The following is a 14,997-nucleotide window of genomic DNA, read 5'->3' on the forward strand; positions in this document are numbered from 1 at the left end:
GGATTTTATCATGTCAAATGAGGAACAAAGAATAAATGTTAGTCAAATCTAAAAAGATGCCTGAGTGTAGTTTTTCACTAACATGCAGATATTTTCTAGGGGCAAGTGACATAAGCATTTTTGAAAAGAAAGTGTAAACATTCCATTAGCTCTGGATCCCCCAATTCCTTGGCTGCAAAAAGTGACAGCAGCTTTGTAAAGGTTAAACAGGCGTGCTTAGGGCCCTGAGTGAAATTAAGTCTTCTACCAAGTGGATGGCCCTGCAGAAGACAAAGGTGCATCTGTGTGAATAGACTGAATGTACAGTTCAATACATTCATGTTTGCAAGGCTATTTAAGGTATTATAAGGTCTGGTACAAAATAATAAAAATGCAGATGGAACTATCAAATTCATCAAGCTGCTGCAATAAATTCAGATGCTCTCCAGAGCTGGCAAGGTGATGTCAAGAAAGTTAAACTTGAAGAATGAGACTTGGATTTCTAAATGAGATCAGGGAAAAAAAGAAAGTGGAATTAATAGGGGAAATCAAGACTGAAACAATCAACATGACAGCTACATTTGGAAGAGAGTTTAAAAATCAATTCTTTCTGCTTGTTTTAAAATTGTTCTGCCAAAAAGCTGACATTGTTATATACTTTTTATTTTTTGGTTTATTTAGTCTTCTTTAACACAGCCATTGTTAGTTCAACAATCTAATATTCGGGGTACATTATTGCAAAGTAAGGACATAGCTGTATCAGTTATGCCATCGATACATTTTTTAATCTTATCCCTTTTACAAGGCAAAGCATAGTTTGTTAATACTGTCTTGCAATATCTGTATTTGTAAGGTTACTTATAGTGAGTGGTACATACCAAGCGTGGGACATTTACTCCCTGGTACAACTGTCTCAAACTGTAATAGTTTTCTCAAAACACTACCATTCTCTAATTAAAAATAAAGCAATAATTAGTATAATGTTAGGCAGTAGTAAAAATTACCCTGTCTGAGTAAATGTGCACATATACAAAACATTAGCATGCTTTAAGAAAAAAAGTATTAATATTCTGTGAAATTAATATATAAATAAAACATGACCTGGAATGAAATTATTGCTGTGTATGTGTACAAAAAAGGAAAAATAGCATCTTTCATTTCCCAAACCTGTTGCTACCAGCATCTTATAAACCTACATTACATCATTTGGAGTGTAAGGACTATTGCAAACTTGGAAAACATTAAAGAATAGTATGATCCAACTTCCTACAAAAGGCAGTATACATTAATTAATTTTGAAGATTTATGTCCCTTCCAATGCCAAAGAGACTACATCCTTTTGAACTTCCTTAGGGAAATATTTGTAAAGTCTTTTATTTATTAAGAAAAATTGCAGTTTTAATACAGTAAAATTTTTTATGTATTTGAAAATACTGGAAAATAAAAATGTGAAGATATAACATTATTTCAGTATATATGAGCTTCTTTTTAGTGTTGTATGAAGAGTGAAATACTTGAACTAATATTATAAATATTTTACTTTTGAACACATGCTTTTTTCTCTCGTCTTCCTTCTCTTTGGAATTCTTTTTTCCTGTTCCTCTTATTTTCCAACTTCTCTTTAGTTTTCTTTTTCTAAAAGTCCCACCTTTTCTACGTGTCTTACTTCACTAGCTGAATGTAGTAGTCTTTTAATTTCTCCTTCATTTTCAGTAAAGAATGGTTTCTACTGAGTAGCCAACCAAACCTTCTCTTCTACCTTTTAAGAAAAGTGTTTTTTTTCTTAAAATATAAAATTTATCTCCATAGCTTAAATATATATGTATATTATATATCATACACTTGAAAATTTAGATTCACAGAGTTCTATGGAAATGCTGTATATTGCTGGCTCACTATTCACCAAGCTTATGGAATGATGAAAAATGAATCACATTTCATGATTAGTATCTTATAGCCTCTGGTTTTTCTGACAAGCCCAATTGATTAGTGTTTTCCTGACTGCTTCTTTTCTTTTTCTGGGCAGTTTTGGATAACTATAGAAATGGAACCTAAGAGGAAGTTAGAAGTGTAGACCCTGACACGTTGCTTTCATAGTAAATCTTGGTTAAGTGTGTGCTGCTACTGTGTAGTAAATGTGGGCTGCCTGCACAGTAAGACGCTGTGAGTGGCTAGTGCTGGAGTTGTTTCTAGGCTCTGCTTATCCATCTAACTGCAAGAACAGGCTGGGCACAGTGGGCTGGGCATTTAGGCGGTCTGGTCCACCTGGAGCACAGCTGGCTGCACGGGCTCCTCATCTGACTGCTCTGCCTCCTCAGAGGTTTGCATGTAGCCTCCTGCATAGTGCACCCGCTGTGCCTGTTCCACGACCACTGATTCCTCTTCTTCATCTTCCACAATAGCCAAGTCAATGTTGCTATCCATAGCCGAGCTACTCCCTCTCGAGGCCGCCCTCCCAGCATCTCCCTCCAAGCTCTTCCCTTCCACCAGGGCACTGGGGAGGGATGCTTCAGAAAGACCCTCTGCAAATGAGCTCTCCTCATGGTCGTTGGGTATCTCACTACTAGGCATGTCTTCTGACTTGGTCTCATTTTCTGCAGGGCTTTCTCCCTCTCGAACTTTCTTTCTACCGAAAGTGAGGGGAGAGACCTTGAAGGGGGAGCTTTTCCCTGAAGATATTTTCTGGTGATTGGAAGTGAGAGATTTCTTAATCTTCTCTCTCCTCTCTACAGATACGATCTTTGTCCCCAGCTTGTTCATCTTTTTCTCGATGTTCTGGCGAGAAAATGCTTTCTTGAGGCTATCCACTTTCCGGAGACTGGATCTTTTTATTTTCTCTGCCCTACTTTCTTCCATCTTTTCCTCTGCACTGTCTTCCAGGGCCTCCTCGTTGTGGGGTAATTCATCATCAGATGAGAGGTCCACTGTGTGCAAAGTATCCTCCAGAGACCTGTTTTCATCTGCAAGTTCTTCCTTCCCTTCCGCTGGGCTGGACACAGGGTCTTTCACAAACACATTGGCAGGGATCTCATTTTCTTCCTGAAAATATGGACAACAGAGATTTCATGTTAGTAACACATTTTACAAACAGTCCTGAACTGCAGTAATTTCTGTGCATGTGCTTTTTGGCATGATAGAAACCAAATATCTGTAGCTTCTAGAATATAAAGGGTTAATTCTAAACTGATCAAGTCATTTCCCCTAGACTGGATGTGGCCAAGGGCTGCCTAGCAGGGAATATTATGAGGGCAGCTGGCCAGGGCTCTATCAGTGACAGGCAGGGAGGGATATGGGCTGTGGCTCAGATAGACCAGGAAGCTGCCTTGATAAAGGAGCTAAAGTAAGTTACTGTGAACCCAGAGCACCTCTCTCTCCCACCCTCAGGCTCTGTTCCTGCCAAAATCCCACTGCACAAGAGCCTGGAGGTCAAGTTAGAAGATAAAAGATGGGGGCAGGGGAGAGATCTGGGAAGTCTTCAAGTGTCAGACACCAGATAAACCCTCAAGCACGTTTCCTTCACAAATGAAAGTCCGAAGTATAAGTATGGTCAACCTTGGTATCTATTTAAAAATGAACACTAGTTTTTCTAATGATACAATTTTGGAGTAAGAGAAGCAAGGGCTAGCCTTCCTGGGGACCCACTCACGAAGGCTTGTGGTTTCGTATGTGCTTTGTGGGCGTTATAAGAGGACGTGGTATAGTATGGCCATTTCTGGAGTAGTAGGGGGAATTATGCTGCCAGGCATAGTTTATCAAGCCTGTGTTGTTAAACCCAGCTTCCTTGGGCAAGAATACATCAGCCCTCACCTCCTTATTATTCCCAAGCACATGTCTTCCTCCAGCTTCTAGATGTACAAAGATCTGCCTCTTGCTATGGCTCAGGGAGCAGAGCCTGAAAACCTGCCTCCAGAGTGCAAGGGAGATGATTCTCCAGTGTCTCTAAGTGGAGAAATTTGAATTCAGACAGACTCGGCATCCCTTTGATTTTATATTTTTCTTTAAATATTATAGGAAAATGAGAGCCAGCCAGCAACGTGCTTTCACATTTTCACTGGAAGAAATGGTATAGTGGTAAGAACGTATGGCAAGAGGCCCGAGTCTCAGTCCTTGCTGTGTTGCTCCATGGCTGTGAGGCTTTCAGCAAATAACTTAATCTCCTTGGGTCTCAGTTTCTTCCAAATGTGAACAAGAGGATTTGACCCAGATTAGCAGCTTTCAAACTGCACTCCCAAGGGCCCTAGGGATTCTGCAAGACTGCTGAGGTGGGCCAGGCTCCAGAGCCCACTGCCACCCAGGCCTCAAGCAGAGCTTCATTGTTGCCTGATTATATTGTGGACTGCCCAGTAAACTTTCAGTTTGAAAAATAACTAGATTTAGTGAATTTAAAAGTCTGTTCATGCAAAGTTTATGGTAAACAGTATGCACTTCCCTTCTCATTTTGCAACTTTGATGAACTGAAATGTTAGTAAAATTGGGGTTGTGATAAAAAATATGTTCTAAATGTGTACCTGCATATGTTTCTTCTTGATACAAAAACTAAGTGAACGATGTTTTAATATAGAGAAACTCAAAAATCTCTCCTTATTAATCATAGAATAATATAATTTATGATACTCTCTGAAAAGATACAGAGCCCTTGACCCCCCCTATTAAACACATACTCATAACAGTGTGCTTTCCATAAATTGGTTAGAACAGAGTCTTGGGTAGAGGTAAAAGGCAGTATGTCTGGTTAAATATAATCCTTGATAGAATAAAGAAATCACAGATTCTGTTTCCCAAAGCTCTCTCCACACTCATTTTGAATATCACAGAATGTGTCAGATAAAAGTATAAAAGTATATCAGTATAAAAGATAAAGTAAAAAATTGAAAGGAGCATGGGTTTCCCACAAGTCATTTATGACATGGACCTTTACAGAGAGCAACTTGCCATGCTTCAAATCTCAACTTGGCTCTTTTTCATTGGCATGTATTCCCCATGAGGGTGGGGACCTTTTTGTCTCTTGTTCACTGTTATGCCCCAGTGCCTAGAGTTGTTCCTGACAGCTCAGCAGCTGTTTGTTGAAAGAGTGGGTGCAGTGGTTAAGGAATCCAACTAGGAACCATGGGCTTGCGGGTTCGGTCCCTGGCCTTGCTCAGTGGGTTAAGGATCTGGCGTTGCCGTGAGCTGTGGTGTAGGTTGCAGATGTGGCTTGGATCCCGCGTTGCTGTGGCTCTGGCGTAGGCCGGTGGCTACAGCTCCGATTAGACCCCTAGCCTGGGAACCTCCATATGCCGCGGGAGCGGCCCAGGAAATAGCAAAAAGACAAAAAAAAAAAAAAGAAAGAGTGGGTGGTGGTTGAGGAGTCTTCCTAAGACAGCCCTGGGGTGGCTGGAGTGGAGACTGCCCTTCTGTTGGGCAGGCCTGAGGACTACAAAAGAGGGGACTTAGCTCTGTGTCTAGAAGGAACGTTTGCTGCCTGCTGTTGCCACTGGGAAAAGAGGAGAACCAGGCCTAAGGGGCTCAGTGGTTTCCATTTTTAAGAAAGGATTTTACTCTCAGTGGATGAGCATTACTGAAAAAGGAGCAGACAGCAGAAATAGCTGGGGATCTGAGGCTTAGTCCTGAAGCAAAATTACTTCTGGGGTTTGACAAGAGGGTTGGGAGAGTTTGACAGGAGTTGCTTGCAGGAAAGGAAGAAACCAAGAGCTCAGTGAAATGTTACTAAAGTCCTCCAGAAGGCAGAAAGCCAGGTGTAAAACTGTAAAAATAAGCCTTGGTTACTAGAGAAGAGGTATATTTGGTATAGTATTATTTCAGTTATCAGAGGAGTGCCTTCATAATTTCCCTTTCTTCAACCTCAGCAGAAGATGGACATATTCACTGTACATCTTAAAGAATTAAACTAATGCTATTATATTTTAATGTCGTGTAAATTTTATTGTTAAAAAGGCAGAATTACTGTTGCGTCTTAGAGTGTTGTTCCCCTTACCTTGTGTCCTTTGAGGACAGGTTTGGAAAGAGTGCATTATCGGGTGAATCAGAAGTGATCTTCTGTAGGTCCCACTGCACACGTGAGGGCAGTTGAGGGAAGGTGGGAAGCACAATTGAATTCTTTTATACAATGCCAGGGAAATTTATATAAGAAGTCTTTGGTGCCAACCATGAAAATAAACCTAGCGGGAACAGACATAATCCAGAATGAGCTGGATGTGTCTTTATACAACTGGAAACAAGTAAGATATGTCTTCTTGGCCAACTGCTATGCTTCTGCTGTCATTTTAATTACTCAAGCAGTATTTTGTGTTCTGTCTACTGGACAGTGTTTATTTTGTGGCTTCTTACAGTTCCACTCTGAAGGTAAGCCCTTTGCTTTCACACAAGAATTTGTGAGTGTCCAAGTACATGTACGTCTTAACATTTCCGTAATGTTTATTTAGAAGCAGAAAAATGCTGACACTCTTCAAAATCTCTATTCTTTAGTAAAATGTACACATTTATTTGACTACATAGTATTGTTAAAGTGGTAGAAATTCACCTTGAACTTCAGACAGTGGATCCTCTGTAACTGCAGTGTTCCCCAGGAGTCTGGTCATACCTGCTCATGTGTCCTTGCTCAGTCCTATCACACACACACCTTATGAAAACACTTGATATTTCACCTGCCTACAGGTGAGGCGATATTGCTGCCTTCAGCCTCCTGTTATAATGTTTTTGATCTGCTTTCTTTTATAGTTTCTAAGACTGATGGATCTTTCAAGGGGGAGGATTAAATATACAACCTCACTTCTGTCTCCACTTAACTGTGCTAGTTACCCATTTATCTACTTAGGGTTTGTAACCTGTTAACAAGGCATTAAGGATCCTTTGTGGGTCACATTCTTCCTTGGGTAGTTCTGCCCAGTAGAGGCCTCCAGCAGCAGGTGCCTATTTGCCCTACATATTTATTTTCTAAAAGGTACAAAGCCCCACTGATGCCACTGCTCCTCACCTTTCACAAGGACCCTTAGAATTTTTATAAAAGGGAGGGAGAGTCAGTCAGCACACTTCAAACATATGTGCATGGTATGCTTGTACCATGAGAGAGAAAAGGAATGGAAAGAACTCTTGAGAATAGCATGTTTTGCTTGCACTTCTGCTTGTTTGCCATTCAGTATTGGTTCTTGTGAACTAAGAGCCTCAGTCGTGTATGTAGATATCAACACAGAGATATCAACATGCCAGGAACTTCTTAGGTGCTTATGGGAGCAAATCTTATTTGAACATATATAAATACACACTCTTTAAAAGAGGAGTCGGAGTTCCTATTGTGGTTCAGAGGTAACGAACCCAACTGGTATCCATGAGGATGCAGGTTTGATCCCTGGCCTTGCTCAGTGGGCTAAGGAGCCGGCATTGCCATGAGCTGTGGTGTAAGCTGCAGACGCGGCTTGGATCCAGAGTTGCTCTGGCTGTGGAGAAGGCCTGCAGCTGTAGCTCTGATTCGACCCCTTGCCCGGGGACTTCCATATGCTGTGGTGCGGCCCTAAAAAGCAAAAATAAATACATAAGAAGGAGACTGTGACTAGCATTAGAAAAGGAAGCCTACAGTAAGTCATTTAAAAGCTTGACTAAGGCAGTTTGCTCTCCTGTCACTAACTTATCATCCCCGTTGTTAGAAGAAAATAACAAAGGCTGTTAACATTCCCAAAGGGATGTGGTGGCATCCTGGAGGGATATGAGGACCATAAATTTGTGTCCATGGAATGTTTTATCCAATAATCGCTAAATACTAGTTATTAAAATGGAATTATGCCCACCTGACATTCTGATTTATAGGCCTCTTTTACACATTGATGGTTCTCTCCGATTTGTGTTTCAGAGGTATAGATTGCCAAGTGGATAAAGCCATTGATTAGAACTGCACCCCTAAGGCAGCTGTCAGTGGAATCAGCAAGTCATAAGAATAAAATGCATTAGTTATAATCCCTGAGCAGTCTTTTACATTCTCGAGGATTTAAAAGTTTCATTATTTTTCAGTGTTATCAAGGGTTCAATTCTTTTTTTAAGATCACACCAGTTAGGTGTTCTTTGTTGCATGCAAAAAAACACAAAACAGACAAAAAAAGCAAACCACTCTGAATTATTTAAAAGCTGTTGTAGAAAACCCAGTAAACATGAACTTTGCCATAGTGGGATTATAGTGTTTGTTTTTACTCATTTCATAATTCAACTCTGTAATTTCTATTATTAATAAAATGAAACCTTGCTAGTCATTTTGTTTCTCAGGGCCTCTGCTCCTTTGATATAAAATGAGGTTAAATAATGTTTGAGGTGCTTTCCAGCTCTAGAATATTTGATTCTGTGATATTAACCTAAATCCCAGGAAAACTAGTTAACAAATTGCAGAAGTGATCTCATAGTGTACAAATAAATGCCAAACGTGTTTTGTTTCATGCAAGAATCAAAACTGTAGACCTGAGTTGCACTGGAGAACATTTTTCATTTGTTCAATTCAAACATATAGATTACAGAGCAACAGAAGGGGCAACATTTACTTGGAAGGGCTGCATCGGAGATAGAGTCTCGTTTTTTAATATATGAGAGAAATAATGGTTCTTTTGAGGAAATACCGACAGTAATCAGTTATTCATTGAAAGTGCCTGAGGCAGGCTGACATTCAATAAATGTAAATAATAACAATAAGAACTAGTATTTTGTTTTTCTCATAAAAGGGCACTGGAAAAGTAGCACATCAAAACTGATATCCCATTGTGGGAACATTAATCAATGAGATATAAATATTGGCAGTTGTCATATGAAGGTGTCTTTGATTATTGATAGCCCCATTGTTTCTAAGTCTGTACTAATTTAGCAGTTTTCAGAGCAGTGGCTTTGGATAAAGTACAGTCTTTTAAAAAATCAATTTTAAAATAGTTTGAAGATGTTACACTTTTAGCACCTTTCTAAAATTCTTTTCTCATCAAAGGAAACCAAATAATGAATATTTGAACACATTTATAGGCTTGATTCTCCATGAATGAATGTATCCACAGCAAATATCTAACTTCTACTCTTTTCACCCAATTTCACAACTTTTTTTTTGTGGATGAAAGTGTAAACTGTCCATGAGTATTTTCATTTTGTTCCCTGGATTTGAAATCATTCCCAACCAGCTTTTTCAAGTAATCATTACTGGAACCTTAGGAGAAGTTAAGTGATCATCATACCCTCAGGGCCAGTTATCTGTGAAATTCTAGTCTCTTCAGTCAGCAGAGAATATGTCCCCTTAACTGCAAATTCACTGATTTTCTATACAAATTTTATTTTTAGTAAAAAGATACTTACATATGCATGTACAGGCAAAGAATTAGTCTTATTAGTCTTAAGCATTTGCTTTTTAATCAGTAACCCCTCTGAGTCTTACTTCATTTATAAATGGATCCTGTCATAGTATTTTGAATTCAAACATTGATCTTTAGCTATTATTTTTTAAAAATGTAAAAAGGGAAGCTGCTAAATTTAACACGGATTTTACAATTTATTTTATTGCCCAGAAGGAGGTGAATTTTCTCTAGTTTTAGATTCTACTGGTTATAATTTGAAGTAATTGCTAAGGAATGAGAGACAACATCTATAATAGTGTTGTAAGTGGAACACAGAAATAAATAAATGGCATGTTCTAAGTAGAACAAATCAAGGACAAATGTCAGAATTTTAAAAAATTCTGTCTCAGTATCTAGTAGGTAAATCTATTAACCAGCTAGCCAAAAAGCATGTGCAGATTTTGGAGGACTTTACAAATTGGAAACATAATCTTCTAAACCCTAGAGGACTGAATATGTTCCAGTTAGGTGACAAGATTTTCTTTCCTCACTCTCTTATTTTTAATTTTTTGTCTTAAACTAGAAAACCAATGGATTTCGTAAGGGTAAGTCTAGCATGAGGGTCAAGTGGACTGAAAGCGACCAACAACTTAGAGACCTGAAGTGGTACCTGGCATGTTATCTGCCCCCTCACTCTGAGGTCTAGGAAACATCTACCCTCTGCCCCACTGTGCAGATGGTGCTGCTGCTAGAAGGGTCTATCCAGTTGCTTTCAAAGGACTTGGCTTTCTTTGCTCTGGTGGTGACCTAATACTGACTTTAACAAGGTAGTTGTCATACAGTGTATGGCTGTGTGTAGGGGTGGCGGAGGCACTTTTAATAAATCCCAACTGAAAAAGCAAAAGCATAGCTGTTTTAAGGTCTTGGGTAGAATGGGATCAGTTTTTACCCAAGAGTCATATTTCTAACCAAGTGCAAGTGTAGACTCCTCTCCATGCAAATGCATTTCAGATCCAGCCAGGAAGAGCTTCCATTCTTGGAGCTCTTACAGCCACTAAACCTTTTAAATATGTTGTTCCACTTATTCCTCACCCCATGAGAGAGATACAAGGGAGGAACCATTAATGTTTAAGAGGACACACTTTGAAATCAATTAAATATGAGTTCAAATCTCAGCTTTACCACTTGCTTAATGAATAGCTTCAGACATGATATAAACATCTCTGAAGACATCGCAAATATGGAATCTAAAATATGGCACAAATGAACCTATCTACAAAACAAAAACAGACTCACAGACATGGAGAACAGACTTGTGGTTGCCAAGGGGAAGGGGGACGGAGCGGGATGGATGGGGAGTTTGGGGTTAGTATATGCAAACAGTTAGGACATTTAGATTGGATAAGCAGTGAGGTGCTACTGTACAGCACAGGGAACACTATCCAGTCTCTTGGGATAGAACATGATGGAAGATAGTATAAGAAAGGGAATATATATATATATATATATATATATATATATATATATATGTCCTGGCAGAAATTGGTACATGGTTGTAAATTAACTGTATTTTAATGAAAAAAAGAATAAAAGATGTAAGCATCTCTGAATCTCAGCATCCTCATCTGTACATTGGGGCAATTTAAATAAACCACAGAAAGATGCTTCGCCGAGTATGCAGGGCTTGTTAAGAGCTCAAAAAAATTTGCTGTTATTAATAGCCTCAGGGTACAAGTAAGGAAACAGAAGCTTAGAAAAGCTAGAAAATGTGCACAAAATCACATAGTTGACAAGTGGTGAAACGAGGATTTGAACCAGTGTCTGTATGACAGAATTTATCTTCTCAACCCCTATACTGGACTCCTCTCTTACACAAATTATTATATTATCCATTGGCATAGTTACTACCCTAGAAACCCCTATTTTAAAAAGAATCAAGAGAAAGAGGAACTTTTCCACTGAGGGACTTAACTTCTATTTGTTTTTTAAAAATAGCCATCTTGCAATGTCTTGAGAGTTGAGATTTCTAATATCCTTTAGGCTAATAAAAGATTTTACATGGCTTAAGAAAGGCCCAGATCCTTGCCTATAGTTCTTTGTCTCCTAAACTGCTGTTTAATAAAAAGACCTTGGGGGCTGCTTGGGAAGAGGCCCTGAGTAGAGCCTGAACACAATGCTTTGAAATCTTTCAGCTTCCACCTTGGTCTTGCGCCCCTTTCACCTTTTTCTCATAACAGAGAATGCCTACCATTTCTGGCTGCAAATTGACACCTGTCAGTCCAATGTGACAAAACAGGAGACCATGGCAGGGTTTCGCCAGCAGCTCGTGCCTTTAAGTTCCCAACAGCTGTTTCTTTTAAATGTCAGATTATAGTTCTCTTGAAATTTTTAGTCACGAATCTTCTCCATCCCTCCTCCCAACACCTACAGAAAATCCCTGGCAAAACAAAACAAAAACTGATCCCAACAAATTGTGATTTCCTGTACTAGATAAATAATTTTTTGTTTTTCCTCAACTGAGGGGTAGGACAAGAGATAATCTCTCTGATTCATACTGGCAGGAGAGAAATTTCCTTTGATGACTCAGATTTAAACAGGTCTGTACGTGTTTGGTTTTGTTTGGAGATCAGTATTTAATTTAGAAATGCCTTGAGAGTTGAGATTTATAATATCTTTTAGGCTAATAAAGTAAGGATCTTATATGGCTTAAGAAAGGCGCAGTTCATCTGGAGCATGAAAAGCTATTCCATTTGCATTAAAAGCTGAAAAATTTCCGGACTGCAAAAGCCTGCAAGGTATAGGAGGACATCAGCTGCCTGAAGCTTTACAACATCAAGTGCAATTTGGGGAGGACAAAAAAGCAGCGAGATGAGTCTTTCCTTTTATGGAGAAAGGGGGCTTAGGTTCTAACTTGGCAGAGCAGATTCATTTAGAAAAAGAAGGCTCCCTCGGTTTAAATTCCAATTTCTAAATCTCTTTTGGGAGATGAAGGCTCTTCTTGTGTGCCTTACACAATCAAACAGTTGGTTAAAGCCTCTCCCCTCCATGGCTTTGAAATCCTCTCCTATTCACATGGTCACAACGAGACAGCCCTGGGGCAGGGATGGCAATTGCTTCCTGGGCTGTGTGCTGGCTGGGTTCCACTGGGCGGAAGGGCTTCTAGCATTAAGGCAGGGCTCCCCTTGGATTCACAAATGCCCACCACTTGGCGGAACAACAGCCCCACGCAATCTCCCTGTCCCCAAATAGCCTCTTGCTACATTAATTGCATCATTGATGCATTAAAAAAATTAAGTGGCCTTTTTGTGCCAAGGCAGCCATTTGAAGGAGAAAATCTTCAAGACTAGCCTTTGTAACTGTAACTGATAACACTGCCATTGTTTCACTTTACAGTTGTGGTCTCTCTGAGCAATGAGAAGCATATCTAGTGTGTTTGTAGAGTTATGCTTTATAGTTTTCGTACATCATTTGCCAGGAAAGAACTCAAGATTGCTTTGACCAGAAGAGTTTTAGAAGGAGGGGTCTAGTTCATCTTTAATGGGATCAATCTTCAATACTTGGTTAGTCCCCAAAGCATCGGTGACCTTTGGACAAAGGGATGTTTTAAAAAGTAATGAATTTGACTTTTTGATTAAAAAACAAACCCCAGAACTCACATGATTTCCTCATTTCCACAAAGAGTTAATAAACAGCCACTGAATTAATTTGCCCTGTCCAGCTCACAGCTGCGGTCAGAGCCCCAGGTTCACAATGCAAAGTGACAAATGAATTTGACTAGGGTACCTGCACCTGCTCACCTTCCCAACCTGTATGGAGTACAGCCAGGTGCTCCTGACAAATAACCCCGACCTGCTAACTTCTGAGGCACCTGCCTTGCGTTTAGGCTGCAGTGACCTGGGAAATTCTGAGCCCTGTGTGCAGATTTCACATGCGCCTGCTGCAGGCAATGGGGACAATGCCTTGTGTGTGTGATCCCTGACAGGCAGGACAGATGTACAAACGGCCGTGAGAGCCAGGCAGGCTGAGATCATGGATGCGGAGGAGTCCCAGCTGGGTGGAAGCAGAACGGGGGGCACTGACCTGGAAGATGAGCACTTTGAAGTGGTTACGTCTGAGGAGCTGGGCGTGGTTGTTCTCCAGACGCTTCACCTGCGCGCACTGCCTCTCCATGCGTTCCTTGACCGCGCGCGTGTGGGCACTGACCTTACGGGACTTCTCCAGCAGCTTGCTCACGGTATTGCTGGTGGAGGCCTGGTACTTGGAGAGCTTGGTGAGGTCGTTCTGGATGCCCTTCACCGAGCCTTCCAGGCTGATCTGCCGCTGCTCCATCTTGTGCTGGTTCTCCTGCACGGCGTCCAGCATGTTCACGAGCTTGTCCAGGAGCGTGAGCACCGTGACAGCGTTCACCTGCGAGTTGTCCCGGATGGCCTCCTCAGTGCTCCCCGGGTTGAGACTGGGGCTCGGTGTGGAGGAGGGTACAGGGCTGGAGCTGGCTGGCTTCGCCTGTGGCATGTCAAGACCTAGGTGCTGGAACTTTTCGGCTTGTGCAGCGTCCTCCCCCATGGCTGGGCAGGTGGAAACTTTCTTCTGGCTCCCGCGAGAAGGATGGCGGTGAGGGGTGCGGAGCTTGGCCCTCTGGTTTGAGCTTGGAGCAGGCTCTCTAGAACTGGCAGAAGTTCCGACAGGCAACAACTGGCTACACTGATCAGGGGAACTGCATTCCAGCTGCTCTTAAAAGACCTACTCCACCCAGTGGGAGGTGAAGGATACAGAACTGAGAACCACTCAGGGTTCAGAGGCTTGCACACACTTCCTCACCACGTTCTCCTCGGCACAGGGCACTTTCCTGTAGGTTTAGCTTTACTTTCCTGCTGCCTCTTCCCTTTTAAAAATAAGTTCAATGTCATATTTCACTCATGACTTCATCTAGAGGCGGAGAAAAACATGCTAATTTGGCCCAGCTCCACAGCCTCCAATTGGCTAAAGCTAGTAAACTTTTCTCTGGCTGCTATGCTGCCTATGCCACAGAGTGCCTGTTATTTTTCCTGGATACAAGTTATTGTAATGGAAAGTATTGTTTGCCTTTGCCCTAGAACAGACTGAGGGGCTGCAGAACGCCTGGTCTCCTACTGGACGGAAACTTGGAGTCAGGCTTGTAGTGTTGGTTTTTAATTTCCAAAAGGATAGAAGTAACTGTGATAATGACAAGGAATACAGCCCAGTTCTTACATGTGCAATTAATGATGCAAGATAAGATGAAAGACACTGAGAGTCAGGGGTGTTAAAACATGCAATGCTGTTATGGACTGTTGTCATGTAATAGATGGAACCTTTTCTTTTTCTCTCTTCATTTTTGGCTGCCCTGCGGCATATGGAGCTCCCAGGCCAGGGATCAGGTCGGAGCTTCCCTGGAGACCTAACCTGCAGCTGTGGCAACATGGGATCCTTGACCCACTGTGTGGGGCCGGGGATTGAACCCATGTCCCAACACTCCCAAAACGCCCCAGATCTTGTTGTGCCACAGCAGGAGCTTCAGAAGGAAACTTTTTGATTGACCACTTTTTAAAAAAATATATACTTTCTTAATGGGAAGTAAAATTGAAATGTAAAAGTCAAAAAAAAAAAAGTGTGGTCTCTTTAAGAACTTACAAATGATGATTTAACTAATTTTGAATCAGGGCTGAGAGAGTTTTTTCCAGATGCCCATCTCTGCAAGGCATTTATTGACACG

General features: G+C 41.0%; 1 protein-coding gene across 1 annotated transcript; it reads right to left on the bottom strand.

The window, feature by feature from the left end:
• Positions 1-634: 634 nt before the first annotated feature.
• CAVIN2 (caveolae associated protein 2) lies at positions 635-13,855 on the bottom strand. Its single transcript, XM_005652440.4, has 2 exons — positions 13,347-13,855; positions 635-3,018 (listed from the first exon to the last, which is right to left on the bottom strand). The coding sequence occupies exons 1-2, from the start codon at positions 13,827-13,829 to the stop codon at positions 2,227-2,229; spliced, it is 1,275 nt and encodes a 424-aa protein (XP_005652497.1). The 5' UTR covers positions 13,830-13,855; the 3' UTR covers positions 635-2,226.
• Between the last annotated feature and the right edge of the window lie 1,142 nt (positions 13,856-14,997).

The sequence above is a fragment of the Sus scrofa genome, chromosome 15 (genome assembly GCF_054392235.1).
Source record: "Sus scrofa isolate SSC_HxYL_T2T_F1_AM1 chromosome 15, Sscrofa_HxYL_maternal_Yorkshire_Landrace_v2.0, whole genome shotgun sequence".
NCBI lineage: Eukaryota > Metazoa > Chordata > Mammalia > Artiodactyla > Suidae > Sus > Sus scrofa.

Excerpts from the sequence above, each read along its gene's own strand:
- CAVIN2 (XM_005652440.4), bottom strand. The coding sequence starts at position 13,829 with ATGGGGGAGGACGCTGCACAAGCCGAAAAGTTCCAGCACCTAGGTCTT. Across the intron at positions 3,019-13,346 it reads TCAAAGTGCTCATCTTCCAG|GAAGAAAATGAGATCCCTGC; the intron begins GTCAGTGCCCCC and ends CCATATTTTCAG.